Source organism: Choloepus didactylus, chromosome 19 (genome assembly GCF_015220235.1).
Source record: "Choloepus didactylus isolate mChoDid1 chromosome 19, mChoDid1.pri, whole genome shotgun sequence".
Lineage (NCBI taxonomy): Eukaryota > Metazoa > Chordata > Mammalia > Pilosa > Megalonychidae > Choloepus > Choloepus didactylus.
This window is the reverse complement of record NC_051325.1, coordinates 39,429,977-39,453,129: the sequence shown is the minus strand read 5'-3', so window position 1 is coordinate 39,453,129 and position 23,153 is coordinate 39,429,977. Positions and strand designations below refer to the sequence as shown.

Here is a 23,153-nt window from a genome sequence, read left to right as displayed (position 1 = left end):
TGAAGACTGGCTGAATGTGTTTCCCCTGTACCGAGGGCTGGGGGGCCAGGATGGAGATGGGGAGGAAGGGTCTGGTCACCTCGTGGGCAAGTTCAAGGTATGCTTGGGGAAATAAAGGGGGATCCAGGGAGCATGGGACGGGATTTAGGAAGGAGACTCTGGCTGTCTCTTACTGGTGCCTTTTCTGCAAACCCCCCTACCCCCCCTTTCAGGGCTCCTTCCTCATTTACCCTGAATCAGAGGCAGCGTTGCTCTCCGAACCCCAGATCTCCCGGGGGATTCCGCAGAACCGGCCCATCAAGCTTCTTGTCAGAGTTTATGTTGTAAAGGTGAGCATCCATAGTTCTGGCACACCTCTAAATCCAGCCAAGGTGGCATACACACAACCTACAGAATGGCATAGAATGAAGGCTTTGGAAGGAAACTCAGAGATTGCAGGCTCTAACATTTTCATTTTTCATATGAGGAACCTCAGGTACAAAGAAGTTGGGAGTCTCCCCAGGGATATACAGCTTGAGCATGGCAGAACCAGAATTAGAGCCTAACTCCATGTTCATAGTTTTAGTCCCCTAGAATGGGGATTACAAGCTGTCATCAAACACCTTTGTACAAGTTCTTGCATTGCAGTGGTTTTCATACAGAGCTTAGCAAGGACCTGAAGTTTTCTTAAGGATAGCTCAAGGAAGAAGGGGAAATGAATGTGTTGCTCTGGACCCCTTACTCCCTATCCCCACAGCAGAAGCTGTACTTTTATATGTTTCAAATTTTGGGATACTGATTAAGACATAATTTGAATAAAGGTTTTGGGGCATTGTTCTACTGTAATAAGACTCTTAGTGCATAAATTGGATAATAGAAGTCATCTTGAGCTTCCATGTCTAGCAATAGGGCAAACTAGATGGTCTGAAAAACCTTCCTGATATAATATATCTAGAAATGTTGGATAGACAGGCTTTTTAAATGAGCACTAAATTCACAAGAAAAGGAAATCTCAATGGACCCAAAATGAAGAGGCAACAGGAGTCCTGAGTAGGTCCCAAGCCCTGAACCTCAGGCTGTCTTGAGAGGCTCTGCCCACACTCCAGCTCCCGAGCCTTGAGATCTAATGATCTATCCAAGGTAGGGAGCCAAAACCAGACTAGTAAGAAGTGGGCAAGGAAGGGTTCTGCCGTCAGTGATAGGTGGGCTAAAGGAAGCCCACCCGCTTGGGAGAGGAGCTTGTAAGGCAAATGGTCTGTCTCAACCTCTTTTCCAGGTGGGGGATATAGATCTATGAATTTATTTTTAGATTTTTGCCCCCAGATTGATTTTAAGGTTAGAATTTATATTACCTGCTTGGTCCAGAAAATGCAAACTTGAGAAATTGGCTTAGAGTGGTTCCAAATCCAGCCCCATGAGGCACATAGATTTGGATAGCCAAATCTGAGCTCACAACCCCAAATTACAAAATATATAAGAAAACAATGTATCAGGAAAAAGTGTTGGAAGAAACAACACAAAGGAGAACTAGAGCTTTAAGGGCTTCAGATGTTAGCATTTTCAAATATTAGAATATAAAACACCTGCTTAAAATATTTCACAAGCAGAGAACAAGAGGCTACCAAAAAATGACAAGGCAGTTTTGAAAATAACCAAATAAAATTTCTGTAGATGAAAGACCATTAAAAAGAAAATCTTATTAAATGTCCATATATAGAAGACAATGAACAAACTGTTATGTCCACACAATGGAGTATTATGCAGCTATATAATAGAATGAAGATCTCTGTGAACTGATATGATTCCAGAACATGCTGTAAAGTGAACAAAGCAAAGTGCAAAAGAATACCTATAGTATACTACACTCCATGCATGAAAGAAGAGGATATGAGGAAATACACATTTGCTCATTTGTGCAACAAAAATGCGGGAAGACACCTTGTTGAAAATCAGCTAGCCATAGATGTATAGGTTTAACTCTGGACTCTCAATTCTTTTCATTTGGTCTATATGTCTCTCCTTATGCCAGTAACACACCGTAGCTTTGAAGTCAGTATTGAAATCAAGAAGTGTGAGTCCTCAATTCTGTTATTTTTCAAGATTGTTTTGGCAATTTGGGGTCCTTTGCAATACCATATGAATTTGAAGATCAGCTTTTCCATTTCTACCAAAAAAAGGATGCTGGAATTTTGATAGGGTTTGTATTGAATTTTGTACATTGCTTTAGGTAGAACTGACATCTCAACAATATCAAGTATTCTAATCCATGAATACAGACTGTCTTTCCATTTATTTAGGTCTTTAATTTCTTTCAGCAATGTTTTATAGATTTTATGCACATTTCTTTTACCTCCTTGGTTAAATTTATTCCTAGGTATATTATTCTTTCAGGTGCTATTATAAATGGAATTATTTTCTTAATTTCCTTTTCAGATGGTCCATTATTGGTATATAGGTACTCGACAGACTTCTGCATGTTTCTCTTATATCGTGCAGCTTTGCTGAATTTGTTCTAGTAGCTTTCTTGTGGCTGCTTTGGGATTTTCTATATATAGAATTATGTCACCTGTGAATAGGGATAATTTTACTTCTTCCTTTCCATTTGGATGCTTTTTATTTCTTTCTCTTGCCTAATTGCTCTGGCTAGAACTTCCAGTAGTGTTGAATAACAGTGGAGACAGTGGGTATGCTTGTCTTATTGCTGATCTTAGGGTGTGTGTGTGGGGGGGAGCATTCAGTCTTTCATCACTGAATATGATATTTGCTGTGGGTTTTACATAAATGCCCTTTATCATGTTGAAAAAGTTCCCTTCTATTCCTAGTTTTCTGAGTGTTTTTATCGTGAAAGGATGTTGGATTCTGTCAAATGCCTTTATGTGTCAGTTGAGATGTTCATGTGTTTTTTACATTGATTCTATTAACTTGGTGCATTATATTGATTGATTTTCTTATGTTGAACCATCCTTTCATTCCTGGAATCCCAATTGGTTATGATGCATAATTCTTTCAATAAACTGTTGGATTCAGTTTGCCAGTATTTTGCTGAAGATTTTTGCATCTGTATTCATAAGGGATATTGGTCTGTAATTTTATTTTCTTGTGCTATCTTTGTCTTGTGCTACCCTATGAGGCTAGGGTAGTGCTAGCCTCATAGAATGAGTTAGGAAGTAATCCCCCCTTTTCTGTTTTTTGGAAGAGTTTTAGAAGGATTGGTCTTAAATCTTCCTTAAATGTTTCGTAGAATTGAACGGTGAAACCATCTTGTTCTGGACTTTTCTTTGTTGGGAAGTTTTTGCTTACTGATTCAATCTCTTTACTTGTTATAGATTTGTTGAGATTTTCTATTTCTCCTGGCTTTAGGTTAGGTAATTGCATGTTTCTGGGAATTTGTCCATTTCATCTAGGTTTTCTAATTTGTTGGCATATAGTTTCATAATACCCTCATATAATTCTTTTTAATTCTGTGAAGTCAGTCATAATGTCCCCAATTTCATTCCGGATTTTAATTACTTATTTTCTCTCTCTTTTTCTTTGTCAGTTTGGCTAAAGGTTTGTTGACTTTATTGATCTTTTCAAAAAACCAACATTTGGTTTTGTTGCTCTTCTCTATTGTGTTTTTCTATTCTCTATTTTATTATTTTTAGATGTAGATATATATTTTTTTACATAGATTCATTGAATGGTGAAAAAATTCAAAGTATAGAACAGCACTTATATTTGCTCACTTTTATCTATACATATATTTATCTTGGTATACAGGTAGAGGGAAACATCTAGGACATTCATCAAAGAACTGATGAAGGTAGGGGGTTTCAGATAATTCTTACTTTATTTTTTCTACTTTATTGTTTGAAGGTACTTTTTCAACATGTTTTTGGCTATTCATGGCCCCTTACCCTTCCAAATAAATTTGATAATTGGCTTTTCCATTTCTTCAAAAGAGGCTGTTGAAATTTTGATTGAGATTGCATTGAATCTTTAAATTAGTTTGGGTAGAATTGACATTTTAACAATATTCAGTTTTCCAATCCATGAATACAGAATGTCCTTCCATTTATTTAGGTCTTTGATTTCTTTTAGCAATGGTTTGTAGTTTTCTGAATATGGTTTCCTGAATAAAGCTTACAAGGATGTAGACTTTACATCTTTGTTTACATTTATTCCTAGATATTTGATTCTTTTAATTGCTATTGTAAATGGATTTTTTTTCTTGATTTCCTCATCAGATTACTCATTACTAGTGTATAGAAACACTACTGATTTTTAAGTGTTGATCTTGTATCCTGCCACTTTGTAGAACTCATTTATTAGCTCTGGTAGCTTTGTTGATTTTTCAGGACTTTCTAAATATAGGATCATGTCATCTGCAAATTGTGAAAGTCTTACTTCTTCCTTTCCAATTTGGACACCTTTTATTCCTTTTTCTTGCCTAAGTGCTCTAGCTAGAATGTCTAGTATGATGTTGACTAGGAGTGATGACAGTAGGCATCCGTGTCTTGTACCCAATCTTAAAGAGAAAGCTTTCAATCTTTGACCATTGAGTACAATGTTAGCTGTGGGTTTTTCATATATGCCCTATGTCATACTGAGAAAGTTTCCTTCTATTCCTATCTTTCTAAGTATTTTTATCAAGAAAGGATGCTGAAGGAGAGGCTAGGCCTCCCTATGGTTGTGCCTAAGAGCCTCCTCCCGAATGCCTCTTTGTTGCTCAGATGTGGCCCTGTCTCTCTAGCTAAGCCAACTTGAAAGGTGAAATCACTGCCCTCCCCCCTACGTGGGATCAGACACCCAGGGGAGTGAATCTCCCTGGCAACGTGGAATATGACTCCCGGGGAGGAATGTAGACCCGGCATCGTGGGATGGAGAACATCTTCTTGACCAAAAGGGGGATGTGAAAGGAAATGAAATAAGCTTCAGTGGCAGAGAGATTCCAAAAGGAGCCGAGAGGTCACTCTGGTGGGCACTCTTACGCACACTTTAGACAACCCTTTTTAGGTTCTAAAGAATTGGGGTAGCTGGTGGTGGATACCTGAAACTATCAAACTACAACCCAGAACCCATGAATCTCGAAGACAGTTGTATAAAAATGTAGCTTATGAGGGGTGACAATGGGATTGGGAAAGCCATAAGGACCACACTCCACTTTGTCTAGTTTATGGATGGATGAGTAGAAAAATAGGGGAAGGAAACAGACAGACAAAGGTACCCAGTGTTCTTTTTTACTTCAATTGCTCTTTTTCACTCTAATTATTATTCTTGTTATTCTTGTGTGTGTGCTAATGAAGGTGTCAGGGATTTATTTGGGTGATGAATGTACAACTATGTAATGGTACTGTGAACAATCGAAAGTACGATTTGTTTTGTATGACTGCGTGGTATACGAATATATCTCAATAAAATGAAGATAAAAAAATAATCTATCACATGCAAAAAAAAAAAAAAAAGAAAGGATGCTGGATTTTGTCAAAAGCCTTTTCTGCATCAATTGCGACGATCGTGTGTTTTTTCTCCTTCTATTTGTTAATGTGGTTGTTCTGGTTTGCTAATGCTGCCATTTGCAAAATACCAGAAATGGATTGGCTTTTATAAAGGGGTTATTTGTTTACAAATTTATAGTCCTAAGGTGATACAAGTGTCCAAACAAAGGCATCAACAATAGGGTACCTTCGCTGAAGGATGGCCAATGATGTCTGGAAAACCTCTGTTAGCTCAGAAGGCACGTGGCTGGCATCCACTTGCTCCAGGGTTCTAGTTTCAAAATGGCTTTCTCCCAGGATGGTCCTCTCTAGGCATCTGGGGGTGTTCTCTTAGTTTCTCCTAAGCAAACTCTGGGCAAGCAAAAGCCTGCTTCCAATGGCCATCTCTAAAATGTCCCTCTTGGCTGCAGTTCCTCTGAGCGCCTTCTATCTGAGCTTTTTTAGGGCTCCAGTAAACTAATCAAGACCCATGCTGAATGGGTGAGGCCACATCTCCATGGAAATAATCTAATCAAAGGTATTACCCACAGTTGGATGGGTCACATCTCCATGGAAACAACCTAATCCAAAAATTCCAACCTAATCAACACTAATATGCCTGCCCCCACAAGATTATATTAAAGAACATGGTGTTTGGGGGAACATAATACATCCAAATTGGCAGAGTGGTATATTACATTAACTGATTTTCTGTGTTGAACTACCCTTGCATGCCTGGAATAAAACCCACTTTATCATGGTATATTATTCTTTTAAGGTGCTGTTTGGTTCAATTTGCAAGTATTTTGTTGAGGATTTTTGCATCTATATTCCTTAGAGAGTTTGGTTCTAATTTTCCTTTCTCGTAATATCTTTATCTGGCCTTGGTATTAGGGTGATGTTAGCTCCACAGAATGAGTTAGGTAGTGCTCCTTCCTCTTCAATTTTTTAGAAGTGTTTGAGCAGAACTGGAATTAATTTTTCTTGGAATGACTGGTAAAATTCACCTGTGAAGATATCTGGTCCTGGGCTTTTGTTTTCTCTTTCCTTGTGATTGGTTTGTTGAAGTCTTCTATTTCTTCTAGAGACAGTGTGGGTTGTGTGTTTCTAGAAATTTGTCCATTTTATCCAAGTTGTCTAGTTTGTTGGCATACAGTTGTTCATAGTATCTTCTTATGATCATTTTTATTTCTGTCAGGTCAGTAGTAATGCCCCCCTCTCATTTTTAATTTTATTTATTTGCATCTTTCTCTTTTTCATTGTCAGTTTAGCCAAGAGTTTATTAATAGTGTTAATCTTCTCAAAGAACCAATTTTTGGTTTTGTTGATTCTCTCTGTTGTTTTTTTTGTTGTCAATTTCATTTATTTCTGCTTTAGTATTTGTTATTTCTTTTCTTCTGCATGCTTTGGGATTTGTTTCTTCTTTTTTCTTTTTCCTGCAGACGTGTAGTTACTTCTTTTATTTTAGCTCTTTCTTCCTTTTTAATTTAAAATGTAGCTATAAATTTTCCTCTCAGCACAGCATTTGCTGCATCTCAAAAGTTTTGATTTGTTGTGTTCTTATTTTCATTCTTCTTGAGATATTTACTAATTCCTCTTGTAATTTCTTCTTTGGTCCACTGGTTAAGAGTGTTTAACCTCCATATTTTTGTGAATTTTCCCATTCTCCATCTGTTATTGATTTCCAGCTCATTTCATTATGACCACAGAAAGTGCTTTGTATAATTTTATCCTTTTAAAATTTATTGAGACCTCTTTTGTGACCCAACATTTGGTCAGTCCTGGAGAATTAGCCATAGACACTTGAGAAGAATACATGTCCTGCTGTTTTGGGGTGCACTGTTCTGTATATGTTTGGTATGTCTAGTTCATTTATCAAATTATTCAAGTTCTTTGTTTCCTTATTGATCCTCTGTTCTATCTATTGATGAGAGTGTTGTACTGAAGTCTCCAACTATTATTGTAGAGACGTCTATGTCTGCCTTCAGTTTTGCTAATGTTTGCCTCATATATTTTGGGGGCATCCTGGTTAGATGCATATATATTTATGATTTTGAAATATTGGTGGATTTCCCTTTATATGCTTCTTTATCTCTTATAAGAGCTTTGCATTGCATTTAAAGTCTTTTTTGTCCAATATTAGTTTAGCTGCCTCAGCTTTTTTTTTTTTTTTTTTTTTTTTTTTTTTGGTTACTGTTTGCATGGAATATCTTTTTCCAGCTTTTCTCTTTCAACCTGTTTGTGTCCTTGGGTCTAAGGTGAGTCTCTTGTAGACAGCATACAGATGGCTCACATTTTTTATCCATTCTGTCAGTGTGTTTTTTGATTGGGGAGATTAATCCATTAACATGCAATATTATTATTGAAAAGGCAATACCCCTTTCTACCGTTTTATCCTTTGGTTTTATATGTCATACCTTGTCTTTTTAACTTTTTAGTTACCTTTACTGATAATCTTCATTTCTATGCTCTTCTCTAAGCCTCTCTTGCCTGTATTTTCCTTTCAGCCTGCAGGGCTCCCTTCAGTATTTCTTGTAGGGCAGGTCTCTTGTTAATGAACTCTCTCAGTGTCTGTTTACCTGTGAATGTGTTAAACTCTCCCTCATTTTTGAAGGAAAGTTTTGCTGGATAGAGAATTCTTGGCTGGTAGTTTTTCTCCTTCAGTGTCTTAAATATATCACAGCACTGCCTTCTCACCTCCATAGTTTTTGATGAGAAATTGACAATTAGTCTTACTGTACATCCCTTTATGTGATTAATGGCTTTTCTCTCGCTGCTTTCAGAATTCTCTCTTTATCTTTGGCATTTGACATTCTGATTAATATGTCTTGGAGTGTCTTGGACATGGGTATATGTCTTTCAATAGAGTTGGGAAATTTTCAACCATTATTTCCTTAAATATTCTTTCTGCCCCTTTCCCTTCTGTTCTAGTTTGCTAATGCTGCCGGAATGCAAAGCACCAGAAATGGACTGACTTTTATAAAAGGGGGTTTATTTGGTTACACAGTTACAGTCTTAAGGCCATAAATGTCCAAGGTAATGCATCAACAATCAGGTACCTTTGATGGCCAGTGGCATCCGGAAAACCTCTGTTAGCTGGGAAGGCACGTGGCTGGTGTCTGCTCCGGAGTTCTGGTTTCAAAATGGCTTTCTTCCTGGACATTCCTCTCTAGGCTTCAGCTTCTCTCCAAAATGTCACTCTCAGTTGCTCTTGGGGCATTTGTCCTCTCTAAGCTTCTCCAGAGCAAAAGTTGGCTTTCAAAGGCCATCTCCAAAATGTCTCTGTAAGCTGAAGCTCCTCTCTCAGTTCCAGTGCATTCTTCAAAGTGTCCCTCTTCGCTGTAGCTCCTCTTCAAACATCACTCACAGCTGCACTGAGTTCCTTCTGTTATGTCAGCTTATTTATATGGCTCCACTGTTCAACTTAGACCCACCCCAAATGGGCAGAGCATCGCCTCCATGGAAATTATCCAGAGTCATCACCCACAGCTGGGTGGGGTGCATTCCAAAGAAACACTCAAAGAATTACAATCTAATCAACACTGATAACGTCTGCCCACACAAGATTACATCAAAGATAATGGCATTTGAGGGACATAATACATTCAAACCAGCACACCTTCCTTCCTTTTCTGGGCCTCCCATGTCACATATAGGTGTGAGCTTCATGTTGTCAATCAATTCCCTAAGACCCTGCTCTATTTTTGTCATTCTTTTCTCTGTTTTTTTGTCTTTTTGATTTTGGATGTCCTATCTTCTAGTTAGCCACTGATCCTTTCTTCTGTCTCTTCAAATCTGCTGCTGTATGCCTCTAGTGTATTTTTAATTTAATCTATTGTGCCTGTCATTCCCATAAGATCTGTTGTTTTTATTTGCTTTCTTTCAAATTCTTCATGTCCACCCAATGTCTTCTTAATATCCTTTATCTCTTTAGCCATTTCCTTAAATTGATTTAGGAGATTTGTTTGAACATCTTTGATTAGTTGTTCCAAATTCTGTATCTCCTCCTTTTTAATTTGCTCCTGTGACTGGACCATGTCTTCCTGTTTATTAGTATGGCTTATAATTCACTGATGTCGACATATCAGATTATCTTGATAAGTTTACTCTGAAGTATTTCACACCATTATTTCAGATTCTCTCTGCTGTCTAAGATTTTGTTATTGATTGACTGGGTTTATACTCTTCTTTGGCACTTGGTTCATTAATATGACCCACTAAGGAGGCACACACCAGTTCCACAGGGCCTTGGGGAGAGGGTTAGTTAAGACTCCCAGAAGCCTGTAATTCAGCTCCAAAAGGTTGTGCTTTCCTGGCCTACCCAGCAGATGGTGCTCTTTGGCAACTTATTCCTCCTAACCCATACAGGGCAGGCTATTCTTAGCTCTTTGATAGCTCCCTGGCAGGGGTTGAAATAATGGTGTGGCAGCATCTGGCCAGGCAGGTTGAAACCACAGGAGCCAGAAGTCTAAATTCGCCATCCTAAAGCTGGAACAGTGCTGGACGTGACCCACCCTGTATTCGGGAAAGTGGATTTCCATGACCCTCCCATTCTGCAGCTGCCTGTCAGACAGGGACTGGACAACCTGAAGCAGCCCCCCTCCCAGAGTGGGGGATGGGTGCCAGGGCTGGGGCTGAGGGACTTACAATCCGTCACTGCAGCTTCTCCATCTCTTCACCCTGCACTTTCCTGGATGCTGCACAGTATTCCCCCTGATTTCTGGAGCCCTAGAACTGTTGTTCCAAAGAGTTTCTGCCTGTTTTTCTGGGAGAGAGGTGTACCCTGCACCCTAATCAGCCGTCTTGCAGGAAGTCTCCTTCATTTTTGAAAGATATTTTGCCAAATAATTCTTGGTTGACGGTTGTTTTTTTTTCCTTTAAGAACTTTAAATATGCCATCCCACCATCTTCTGGCCTCCATGGTTTCTGATGAAAAATCTGCTGTTAATCTTATTGGGGCAATCCTTTGTATGTGACAAGTTGCTTCTTCATTGCTGTTTTCAAAATCCTCCTTTTGTCTTTGGATTTTGAAAATTTCCCTCTGTGTCTTGGTGGAGATCTCTTAAGACTCTATCCTGCTTGAGTTTCTTGAGCTTCCTGGATGTGTATATTCATTTCTTTCATCAGATTGGGGAAGTTTTTTTGGCCATAATTTCTTCAAATACTTTTTCTGCCCCTTTCTCTCTCTCTTGTCCTTCAGGGATTCCAATGACACATATGTCTGTATGTTTGATGGTGTTCCACAGGTCCTTTAGGCTGTGTTCATTTTTCTTAATTATTTTATCTTTCTGCTTATCACACTGGGTAATTTTTTATTGTCTTATCTATTGTCTTTCTTCTGCCTGTTGATAACTGCTGTTGGATCCATTTTAATGAGTTTTTCATTTCAATTGTTGTACTATGCAAACCAAAATTTGATTCCTTTCTTGTATTAGAGAAGTTGTAGGTTTATAGAAAATCATGCATAAAATACAGAGTTCCCATATAACAATCTATTATTAACACCTTGCATTGGTGTGGTTCTTTAGTATAATTAATGAAAGAACATTTTTGTAATTGTACTATTAAATATAATCCATTATTTACAATAAGGTTCACTGTGTTGTACAGTCCTGTGTTTTAAATATTTATTCTAGTAACATAAACGCAACCTAAAATTAAAGGTGGGAAATATTAACTTTAGACTTTAAGTAGGTTTAGTAAATTTTAAATAGAAATAGACTGTATTGCAAAATAGTAAAGGGGGAAATAGAGATTTAAAACTTAATAATTATAAAAGAAGGTAGGAAGGGAGAATATAAGAAGCAGGACAAACTCAAAGTACAAAATAAGGTGGCAGGAATAATTCCAAATAGATCATTGCAATAAGTAGGATGTATTCTTACATGATCCAGTTAAGTCAAATTGTCAGATTATACTTTTTTTTAAATTAAATTTAATTTTATTGAGATACATTCACATACCATACAGTCATCTATGATGCACCATCAACTATTCACAGCACCATCACATAGCTATGCCTTCATCACCCCAATCTATTTTTGACCCCTTTCCTTACACCAGAAAGAATCAGAATAAGAATAAGAAATAAAAGTAAAAAAGAACACCCAAATCATCCCCCTATCCCACCCTATTTTTTCATTCATTCTTTGTCCCCATTCTTCTACTCATCCATCCATACACTGGATAAAGGGAGTGCGATCCACAAGGTTTTCACAGTCACACTGTCACCCCTTGTAAGCTACACTGTTATACAATTGTCTTCAAGAGTCAAGGCTACTGGGTTGGAGTCTGATAATTTCAGGTATTTACTTCTAGCTATTCCAGTGCAATAAAACCTAAGAAAGGTTATCTATATAGTACAAGAGAATGCCCACCGAAGTGACCTCTCGACTCCATTTGAAATCTCTCAGCCACTGAAGCTTTATTTTGTTTCATTTCACATCCCCCTTTTGGTCAAGAAGATGTTCTCAATCCCATGATGCCAGGTCCAGATTCATCTTCAGGAGTCATATACCACGTTTTTTCCTTTAAAAAAAGAAGCAGCTTTGTGCTATCCATAAGAGACTCACAAAAGCCTAACATGAAGATTGAAAGTAAAAATATGGAAAAATCAAACAAAAGAAAGTTGGTGGAGCTATGTAAATATCAGATGAAACCCTTATGGCAAAAAAAGCATGCATTATCCACAATCTAGAAGTTGAGTGAATTTACTAACATTGTCTTGGATATCCCGCCAGTGAAGCAAAACAAGCAAAGAAAATACAAAGACATAAGAACTGGAAAAGAAGGAAAAAAATGGTCATTATTCACAGATAATGATATTATATTCATAAAATGAAGAGAATCCATAGAATTAAGAATTAAACAAGAGGACTGGATATATGATTACTTTACAAACAAAAATAAAAAATTTAAATATTTACAGAAAAAGTTAAAATAAGGTACTTAGGAATAAATCTATTATATAAGACCTGGATGCAAACATTTTTAAAACTTGAGAGATAATAAGGGAGACAATAAATGGAGAGGTAAACCAAGTGTGATGGTTAGGTTCATGTGTCAACTTGGCCAGGTGATAGTACCCAGCTGTCTGGTCAAGCAAACACTGGCCTAACAATTGCTGTGAAGATGTTTGTGACTGGTTAATAAACCAACAGGCTGGTTTATTAAATCATTAGTCAGTTGACTGCAGCTGTGACTGATGACTCACCAAAGGGTGTGTCTTCCACAATGAGAGAATGCAATTGGCTGGATTTGATCCAGTTAATCAGTTGAAGACTTATAAGTGAGACAGACAGAGGACCTTCACTTCTTCGGCTGCCCAGTGAAGCCTTTCCTGAGGAGTTCATCAAACACGTTCGTCGAAGATCCCAGTTCATTTCCTGTGGAGTTCGTCGAAGTTGCCAGTTTGTTTCCTGAGTTCACTGGACATCTTCCTTGGAGTTGACAGTTTGCTGACTGCTCTACAGAATTTGGACTTGTGCATACCCACAGTTGCATGAGTCACTTTTACAAATTTGATAGTCAGAGACACCTCTCATTGATTCTGTTTCCCTAGAGAATCCTAACTAATACAGCATGTTAATGGATAGGAAAACTTATTCATAAGATGGCAATTTTCTCCAAATTGCTCTATAGAGACAATGCAGTTCCAATGATGAACCATCAGGGTTTTTCTTGGAATTAGCAAGCTGATGTTTATGGAAGGCTAAGTGCCAAGAATAGCCAAGACAATTTTAAAGACCAAGACAGGAAAATAAGAATTATTATAAAGCTATAGTAAGACAGTGTTCACCCACTAGAAAGACTATTATTTTAAAAGCAGAAAATAACAAGTGTTGGAGAGGACGTGAGGAAATTGGAACTCTTGTGCATTGCGGTAGGATTGTAAAATGGTACAGCTTTTGTGGAAAACAATTTGGCAATTCCTCTCCTCAGAAAGTTACACACACAATTACCATATGACCCAGCAGTTCCATTCTTAGGTATTGTTTCCTAGGCTGCTTAAAGCACATACCATGAAATGGGTTGGCTTAAACAATGGAAATTTATTAGCTTACACTTTGAAACCAAGAAAATGTCCAAATCAAGGCATCATCAAGGCAATGCCTTCTTCCCGAAGACTGGCTGCTGGTGATCCTTGGCTCCTCTGCCAAATGGCAAGACAAATGGCAGCATCTGCTGGTCTCTCTCTTCTCTTCAGATTTTGTGGATTTCAGCCTCTTGCTTCCAGGCTTTTTTTCTCTTTCTGTATTCATTCCATTTATTAAGGGCCATCCTGAATGAGGTGGGTCACACCTGAAGTAGCCTCATCAAAAGATCCTACTTACAATGGGTTTACACCCACAGGAATGGATTAGATTTAAGAATATGTTTTTCTGGGGTACATACAGCTTCAAACCACCAAAGGTACATACCCCAGAGAATTGATAGCAGGGATTCAAACAGATACTTGTACACTGATGTCCATGGCAGCGTTATTCACAATAGCCAAAAGGTGGAACAACCCAAATGTTCATCAACAGATGAACATATTTTTTAAATGTGGTATATACATGCAGTGGAATACTATTCAGCCATAAAAAGGAATGAAGTTCTGATACATACTAAAACATGAATGAACCTTGAAAATATTATGCTAAGTGCAATAAGCCAGACATAAAAGGAAAAATATTGTATGATTCCACTTATATGAAATGTCTAGAATAAGCAGATCTGTAGAGACAGAAGGTAGAGTAGGGGTTACCAAAGTAGGGATTTATTGCTTAACAGGTGCAGTTTCTGTTTGGAGTGATGATGAAAAAGTTTTAGTAATGGAAGGTGATGACAGTAGCATAAATTGTAACAGTAATTAATGTCACAGAATTGTACACTTAAGAATGGTTAAAATAGAAAATTTATATTACTTACATGTTACCACAAAATTAAAGTGTGGTTTTGGCACAGGGATAGATAAATAGGCCATGAGACAGAAATAGAGAAATAAAAATACAGACTCAGGCTTCCGTTCGCTATCTTCCCTGTCGCCCGGTGTCCACAGCCATGAAGGTCGAGCTTTGCAGTTTCAGTGGGTACAAGATCTATCCTGGACATGGGAGGCGCTACACCAGGACTGACAGGAAGGTTTTCTAATCTCTTAATGCAAAATGTGAGTCGGCATTCCTTTCCAAGAGGAACCCTCAGCAGATAAACTGGACTGTCCTCTACAGAAGAAAGCATATAAAGGGGCAGTCGGAAGAAATTCAAAAGAAAAGAACTCACCGTGCAGTTAAATTCCAGAGGGCTATCACTGTGCATCTCTTGCTGATATTATGGCCAAGAGGAATCAGCAACCCGAAGTTAGAAAGGCTCAACGAGAAAAAGCTATCAGGGCTACAAAGAAGCAAAAAAGGCTAAGCAAGCATCTAAAAAGACAGTAATGGCTGCTGCAAAGGCTCCCACAAAGGCAGCACCTAAACAAAAGATTGTGAAGCTTGTGAAGGTTTGTGCTCCCTGAGTTGGTGGAAAACGCTAAGATGCCAGGTTTTTTAATAAAGATCTGACTAACTCAAAAAAAAAAAAAAAAAAAAAAATACAGACGCAGACATATATGGAAACTTCACTTATACCAGAGTTGGCATTGTAGATCAGTGAAGAAACACTGAGGCTATTCTATGGAAAATTGATCAACCATGTGGAAAAAAATAAAACTATATCCCTTAGCTTACACCATCCCCACACACCTTCCTCCCTCTTCACAGCCTGCAGAAGCATCTTCAGAACCCTCTCTCTGCCTCCTCCTTTCCCTCATAAGGACCCTTGTGACTACATTGGGGCACCCAGGTAATCCAGGATCATCTCCCTACCTCAAGACCCTTAATTGAATCTCATCTGCAAAGTCCCTTTTGCCACATAAGGTAACATATTCACAAGTTCTGGGGATTAGTACATAGACATCTTTGTGGGGGCATTATGCTGCCTACCACAGAAAGTATACTGCCATACCAACTTCAGAGAACAATCTGGCAATATTTAGTAAAATGGGAGGTTTTCATAGCTAATACCCAGTAATTACACTTCTAGGTGTAACCCTAGAGAAATGCTTTTATGTATGTGTAAGAATTGTTTATACCAGCATTTTTATAATAATAAGAGATAAGAATTGCTCATACTGGCATTATTTGTAATAATAAAAAATTTAAGAATAACCTAAGTATATCCCTAAATAGGAGAATGTAGGAGAATGTATAATGAGAGAATCATATAACAGATTACAATACTGCAGTTAAATCAAACAAACTAGAGCAATATGTATCAATAAGCATAAATCTCCCAGCATAAATTTGAATGAAGAAAGCAAGTTGGATGTTGCCCAGTTTGTGTATGATGACACCTTTCTCTTCCTGAAAATCATTAAAAAACAGAGGACAACAAACAAAAATACTGCTTCCAATTATGGTGAAATCAGGAGAGTGTTAAATCTGCAAACCATCGGGAGGGCTGGGAGAACTTGGCCGAGTTGTGCGGATGGGGTCCGTGTGCGAGGGAAGGAGAGAGGACCTGCTTGGGATCTCAGGGCACACTCTGGGGGTTAACACCTAAATCACTCACTGAAAGCTGAAAATGATGGATATGAATGTAACAACATCTTTAAAATGTAGTGCTGAGCCTCCAGGATAGTAGAGAATTTCAGAGAGGGAAAAAAAGAAGGAACCCAAAGAGTTAGTGACTCCAAAGCTGGTTTTCCCAACTGTTCCTGCTCTGGACACCTGAGCTTCCCCGTGGATGGCTGTGCAGGCATCGAGAACAGAAGGTAGAGCCCAGGGCACGGACGGGGGGGCGGGGAGTTTGCCTGAGAGGCCTGTTATAAAGTGGGTCCCTCTTTATACCCCATTATACCCTCAGTATAAGGATGACAAAAAATGAACTTCCCAGGCGGAAGGGGACACCAAGGAAACCTGCCTGACTCTACCATGGTTACAGGGGAAAACGAAACCTCTCCTAAGACTTCATTACACCACAAGGTAGCTCTAATGTAGTTTTGGTCTTGAATGCCACCATCTGTGTGACCCCTAAAACCTCAATTGGAGGATTTAACTTAAAGTGTTTGCAGGTTGGTAGTCTGTCTAGAAAACTGGCAGAAGCAAAACAAACCCTGCCTGTCAGAGGGTATCCACAATTTAAGCCCTCAGTATCCTTGCTGATTAGTTAAATCAAATATGAGTCGTGATAAAAAGCACAGAATACAAAGAAACAAGCCATCATAAGCATTAGCAAAAATAATAGTTTCAGACCTCCAGGGGTCTTGTTTTGCTGTTGGATATTGGTATTGGAAAGACTTTGATTGAAAATATAAAGTAGCTATGTATGAAACATTTAAAGAAATAAAAGAAGGGATTTTAAATGCACAAGGAACAAGAGAACATTAAAAATAAACAGCAAAGGTGAAGGACCAAATAGAACTTTTAAAAATTAAAAATTTAATATTGAAAATTAAAAACAATGGTGGGGCAAAATTTTGAACAGTCACTTCACAGAAGAAAATATAATATGGCCAATAAGCAATTGAAAAGATGCCCATCAAAGAAATACAAGTTGAAGCCACAATAAGCAACCATTTCACACATACTGAAATGACTAAAATAAAAAAGACTGATAATACCAAGTGTTGATAAAGATGTAGAGCAACTAGAACTCTCATACATTGCTATTAGCAGGGTAAAAACACTTAAAAAGGGTGAATTTTACTGTATGTAAATTATGTCAGTAATTTATGCTCAAGTTACATGTTGACTAAATTGTATAGTTATAAAAAGCAGAAAAAAACAAGTTGAAAACACACAGTTTGAAAACGTGTAAAATAGTGCTATATATTGCTTAGGGATACATCACATGTAGTCAAAGTATAAAAGAACATGTGTGAATGATAAACCCCAGGGTCCTGGTTACCTTGGAGCTTCAATTTATGTGTTAATGTTTTATTTATTAAGTTGGACACACAGATGCTCATTATATTCTTTTATTTTAGTTAAAATGTTCTTAATTATAAAAGTGAAATATGCTCATAAAAAATGAAAGTCAAGCAGTACAGAAAGTTAGACATTGAATTGTAAGTTTCTTACACTCTTCCAACTATTTTGCTTCATTATATTTTTCATTATACTTTTTTGTACGTCTTAAGTATTTCAAAATTAGCTTAGAATCAAAGTCATTTTGTCCACACCCACATTAGCAATGTCTGCTTAGGTAACCTCTGGCTTATGCTTAACTTGACATTTAGGTCCAGCAAGGGAACCTTGGGCTATGACAGTGATGTTTCTCCCACTTCTACTCTGCACTGTCCCCTTAGGCTACCAACCTGGCCCCCACGGACCCCAATGGCAAAGCAGACCCCTATGTGGTAGTGAGCACCGCCAGGGAGCGCCGCGACACCAAGGAACGCTACATCCCCAAGCAGCTCAACCCCATCTTTGGAGAGTGAGGCTGGGCCTGGGGGGTAGGAACAGGGGAGCAAATTTACTGTCCAGCCATGTGGCCCAAGGGCTCTCACTCAGGTAGCTGGTGGGGGTAGGGGAGGGGTGGACAGAGGCTGAGACCCCTGACCACCCCTAGACCCTTCTGGGTCAAGGAAGTGTTCTGAGCCCCTCTCTCTCCTGACCAGGGTCCTGGAGCTCAGCATCTCTCTTCCTGCTGAGCCTGAGCTGACCGTGGCTGTGTTTGATCATGACCTCGTGGGTTCTGATGACCTCATCGGGGAGACCCTCATCGATCTAGAAAACCGATTCTATAGCCACCACAGGGCAAACTGTGGCCTGGCCTCGCGGTATAAAGTGTGAGTCCAGCAGGGCTTTCAGGAGTCCATTCCATCTCTGGCCAAACCCGAGCAAGCTCCACATTGCCATCTGGGCCTCCAGACCCCATGCTTGCATCGAAGGGGATCTCCCCACAACCAAGTATTAGCGTTTAGTGGTCAACACTCTGGCTTGGGAGTTGGGATCTTGTAACCAATAGGCCACTTGACCTCTCTGGGCCTCAGTTTCCTCATCTGCACAATGGAGATAATAGCAGTATCTCCTTTATAGGAGCACATGGCATGCATCTTTGATTTTCATTGTTACTACAAATGAGGACTAATCTGTCTCCCATTGGAGTGATGAGCCTGGATCGCATGTCTGCAAGAGTCCCCCTCCCTGCTCCTTGACCATCGTGTCCATCTGCTGGCTCCACCTGAGGCAGCCTTCTCTCCTACCCACAGGGACGGGTATGATGCCTGGCGTGATGCAGTCCGTCCTTCGCAGATCCTGGCAGGGCTGTGCCAGCGCCATGGCCTCCCTGCTCCTGAATACCGAGCTGGGGCCATCAAAGTGGGCAGCAAAGTGTTTGTGACACCACCTGAGGCCCTACCCCCAGGTACCAGCCCCTCTCTCCTGCACAGGCCAGAGGGAGCAAGATGGCGGTAGAATGAGGTACAGGGGGTTCCGGTGCCCAGTCTAGAGTGTTCCCATAAAAAGCCTGCTTCTTTCTGCAAGCAGAGGAGATGAGTTTGAGACAGAAAAAGGTTCTTGGATGGTGGGGGAACAAATAATCCTCTTCTTGGTCGGTGAGTGTGAGCTCCCCAAAGAACAGAAGTGCTCAGAGCCATAGCTAATGACATTTCAGAACACAGGGGGACCCCTTAGGAAATCCCACACAATATAACATGGCTGCAGAATTGAGCTCCTGCCTCCTCAAAAATGGCTAGTGGTCTGTTCTCTAAATAGTCTGAGCAAGGGCTCCAGCACCACCCCCCCATAGCTGGCCTCTCCCTGGGAAAAGTTCTTATAGCAGCATTTCCCCTACTTTTTGTGCTTTGTGGACTTGCCCTCCCAGCCCATGGGTTTTATCCATGATGGCAGCAGCCTCAGCTTAGAGCTTCCACTGATGGGAGGGGACAGGGGATAGAGGGAGTAAAGGGAGGAGAGTTGGGGACTGGATGGAACCCAGGCTTACACACCTCTGTGTCAGGTATGGGGACCCCCAAGACAGCAAGTGGGGCCCTGGAGGAGGATCAGGCACTGCTTGTGCTGCGGCGCTGGCAGGAGATGCCCGGGCTCGGGATCCAGCTGGTACCTGAGCATGTAGAAACTCGACCCCTCTACCATCCCCGCAGCCCGGGGCTGCTGCAGGTAAGGGAAGGCCCAGCACCCAACCCCAGACTCCCGACACAAACTGCCACTTCTGACTCAGCCTGTTACCCAGCATCCTCGCTCCAGTCCTGAACCTCCATCTTGGACACCCAAGGCCCCCACCTCTGAGTGGTCCTGCAGGATCCCCCACCCAGGGCCACCTGGGGGTTCCCAACCCAACCTCTACCCCAGATCCTGACAGTCTGGGCCTTGCAAACCCTAGATCTCAACTTTTGGCTGTTGGGACCTCATCCTTGATCCCACAACCTGACCACGACCCTGGAACCCCCACTTGAGACTCCACCTTCATCCTCATCCCCCAGGATCTTCCTAACCCCACCCTCTTGACCCCAGCTCTTCTGTCCCCCTGGGCATAGTGCAGCATCTAGGCTGTCAGGGGAGGTGGAGATCCCAGCAGGACCCTCCAGCCTGGTCCTATGCCCCCAGGGATCCCTTCACATGTGGATTGACATCTTCCCTCGCGATGTGCCTGCCCCACCCCCAGTTGACATCAAGCCTCGGCAGCCAATCAGGTGAGGGAGTCCTGGCCCCTCTTTTCAAGGGGCGGGTCACATCTTGGTCCTACCTTTACAAAGGAAAATCGGAGCCCCCATTGAAGCAGGCAGAGGCTACTTACCCAGGCTTCTCAGTTGAGACATTAAATTCCGTTTTTCATAACCGATTGTGAGTGGGAGTCTGGCACTTGCCATAGAAAGTGTCCAAATACCTTTCAGTAAATGTCCTTCCCACATGAGCTAGACTGAGCGGAGCTGTATCAGGTGGTGTATACATTGCAGAAAGGGCTGGATCCAGATGCTCTGATGGGGTCAGGAAGCTGTCACTGAAACCTCTGGGCTCTGCTTTCCTTGGTGTCACTCTCAGGGAGGCTTTTGCAGGGAGGCTTTTGAAGTCTGGAGAAAAGGTGGCTTCCAGTAGTTCCAGGGTTGCTTCTTATCAGGCCACTTCAGAAAAAGCACCTCTTCTCCAATTATAGCAAAAGTCTCAGGGCCGACTCTCATTGGAACAGTTTGGGTCAAATGCTGACCCCCTGGACCAATCGTGTGGCCAGGGGGCTGGCTGGTCCTGGGTGACGTACCCACTTCTTAAGGGTAGTGTGTGCCCCGCCAGAATCACATGGATTGATGGTGGTGTGGGGTGATCACCAAAGTGAGGGAAAATGGATGCTGACCAGGAGAAAACAGCAGCTATCCAGACAATTCCATGGCAGCCAAGGGGAGGCCACCTGCTCTCATCTCCAGGTCTCCCACTGTCCTATTTCTAAACTGCAGAATGGCTTTCTTTGCTCACTTACCACTCCTCTGCTCCTCCAAGTTTCAGCCAGCCCATCACTTTGCTTGCAGTGGCTCCAGCTCCATATCAGACACCACATGACAACCTTTAAGGGTCCCAATTTCAAATTTGCAGAACCTCGTTGGCCCAGCCTGGTTCCGCAGGCCATTCCTGGTGCCACATGCCATGCTGGGGTGGCCAGCAATACCTATGGCTGCCCTGCTCCGGACCATGGGCATCCTGATCATACAGCTGGGCCCATGTCAAGTGCTCAATGCAGCCCTGCCCAGGACCCCTCCCAAGAATCTGAAAGATATTCCCCCAATGTGTCCCCCAGCTATGAGCTCAGAGTCATCATCTGGAACACAGAGGATGTGGTTCTGGACGATGTGAACCCGCTCACTGGAGAGATGTCGAGTGACATCTATGTGAGAAGGTGGGCCTGCAGGCTGGAGGTGGGGAGTGTGCTGCCAATGGGTGTGGGCCTTGGGCTGAGTCCAGAGCCCTGTCCCCAAAGACCTCAGTGATAGTTTGAGCTGGGGGAAGGAGCTGGCCTGGTGGATGAGCAGAGGGACAGGCTGGATGAGGGGGGCTTGCCCACCGCTCCCCCTTTGCTTGCCCCTCTCCTCTGGTCCCCAGCTGGGTGAAGGGGCTGGAGCAGGACAAGCAGGAGACAGATGTTCACTTCAACTCACTGACTGGGGAGGGCAACTTCAACTGGCGCTTTGTGTTCCGCTTCGACTACCTGCCCACGGAGCGGGAGGTGAGCATCTGGCGCCGGCCTGGACCCTTCGCACTGGAGGAGGCCGAGTTCCGGCAGCCGGCCATGCTGGTCCTGCAGGTCTGGGACTATGACCGCATCTCTGCCAACGACTTCCTGGGTACTTCTCAGCCCTCCTCTAACCTCAGTCCCTACCCCTGACTTCTGCCCTCACTGCCCCTGTCCCTAACTCTCATCTCTCTTGCGCCTTGGTTCTCTACCCCCTAACCCAATCCTGAAGGCTGCAATTTCAGATGCTAGGTCACTAACCTTTGCTTTCTGGCCTTATTGCTGAACTCAGTATTAGGCCCTGACCATTTCCCCAAGTTCCTGACTCAATCTTCTGCCTTGATCCTAGCCCCAAGTCCCCCTGAACTCTGACTCCGTGGCCTCTGATCCTCTCTGGCAATTTGATCCCAATCCATGGCCCCGTTTCACTGGGATGTGACAACCTGTTACCATTTTGACCATGATTTGGTTAGTCTATAGCTGTGGCCTGACACCACAGTGTCCATGCTCTGATTTGCAATTCTGATGTGCTGACCCCTTGCCCCTGGCCTATCTCCTGCCCAACCCAGTGACTTCTGGACTTGCAGGATCCCTGGAGCTGCACCTGCCAGACATGGTGCGGGGGGCCCGGGGCCCCGAGCTCTGCTCCGTGCGGCTGGCCTGTGACGGGGCTGGGCCAAGGTGCAACTTGTTTCGCTGCCGCCGCTTGCGGGGCTGGTGGCCTATGGTGAAGCTGCAGGAGCCAGAGGATGTGGAGCGGGAGGAGCAGGAGGCCCAGGCTGGCAGGAGGCATCGGAAGCGGAAGAGGAGGAAGGGCCGGCCAGAAGACCTGGAGTTCATGGACACAGGTGGCAATGTCTACATCCTCACAGTGAGTGCGGCCTGGGGAGGCAGCGGGCTGGGCTGGAGCCCACCTGAGAGTGTGGCCTGTTCCCAGCCATGCAGGGTGTCTTTTTCTAGGGGAAGGTGGAGGCAGAGTTTGAGCTGCTGACTGTGGAGGAGGCTGAGAAAAGGCCAGTGGGGAAGGGGCGGAAGGAGCCCGAGCCACTGGAGAAGCCCAAGTGAGTCCAAGGCACTGAGGTGGGAGGCCAGGGCCAGAGGAGGGGGTGTCGGGGCGGGAACCAGGGCTTCCCCATCCTTCTGACACTCCCCCGCCCACAGCCGCCCCAAAACGTCTTTCAACTGGTTGGTGAACCCGCTGAAGACCTTCGCCTTCTTTATCTGGCGCCGGTACTGGCGCATCTTGGTGCTGCTGTTGCTGCTGGCACTGATCACCATCTTCCTCCTCCTCATCTTCTACACCATCCCTGGCCAGATTAGCCAGGCCATCTTCCAACCCCTTCACAACAGCCCCGGCCCCACATGATCCTGGACACTCACCTAGCACCAGCCCTTCAATGTCTGTTCCCAAAGTTCCTCCCGCTGCAGGGAAGAGCCAGTAATGAGCTAACCCAGAATTCCCCGCTTTCTTCAAATAAACCTCTCACACATCCACTCTGACACCTGCTTACA

At 42.3% G+C, this 23,153-nt stretch overlaps 1 protein-coding gene and 1 pseudogene across 1 annotated transcript; both read left to right on the top strand.

Annotated features, from left to right (window-relative positions):
- Positions 1 to 279: 279 nt before the first annotated feature.
- Positions 280 to 14,952, top strand: LOC119515722 (annotated as a pseudogene).
- On the top strand, positions 14,716 to 23,135 carry LOC119515721 (fer-1-like protein 4). Its single transcript, XM_037811842.1, has 12 exons — positions 14,716 to 16,230; positions 16,323 to 16,441; positions 17,767 to 17,894; positions 18,079 to 18,249; positions 18,673 to 18,827; positions 19,422 to 19,582; positions 20,030 to 20,115; positions 21,210 to 21,308; positions 21,512 to 21,753; positions 22,229 to 22,512; positions 22,602 to 22,702; positions 22,803 to 23,135. The coding sequence occupies exons 2-12, from the start codon at positions 16,340 to 16,342 to the stop codon at positions 23,005 to 23,007; spliced, it is 1,734 nt and encodes a 577-aa protein (XP_037667770.1). The 5' UTR covers positions 14,716 to 16,230; positions 16,323 to 16,339; the 3' UTR covers positions 23,008 to 23,135.
- Positions 23,136 to 23,153: the final 18 nt, after the last annotated feature.

Excerpts from the sequence above, each read along its gene's own strand:
- LOC119515721 (XM_037811842.1), top strand. The coding sequence starts at position 16,340 with ATGAACTTCCCAGGCGGAAGGGGACACCAAGGAAACCTGCCTGACTCT. Across the intron at positions 18,250-18,672 it reads CTGGCCTCGCGGTATAAAGT|GGACGGGTATGATGCCTGGC; the intron begins GTGAGTCCAGCA and ends TCCTACCCACAG. Across the intron at positions 21,754-22,228 it reads CTCTGCCAACGACTTCCTGG|GATCCCTGGAGCTGCACCTG; the intron begins GTACTTCTCAGC and ends CTGGACTTGCAG.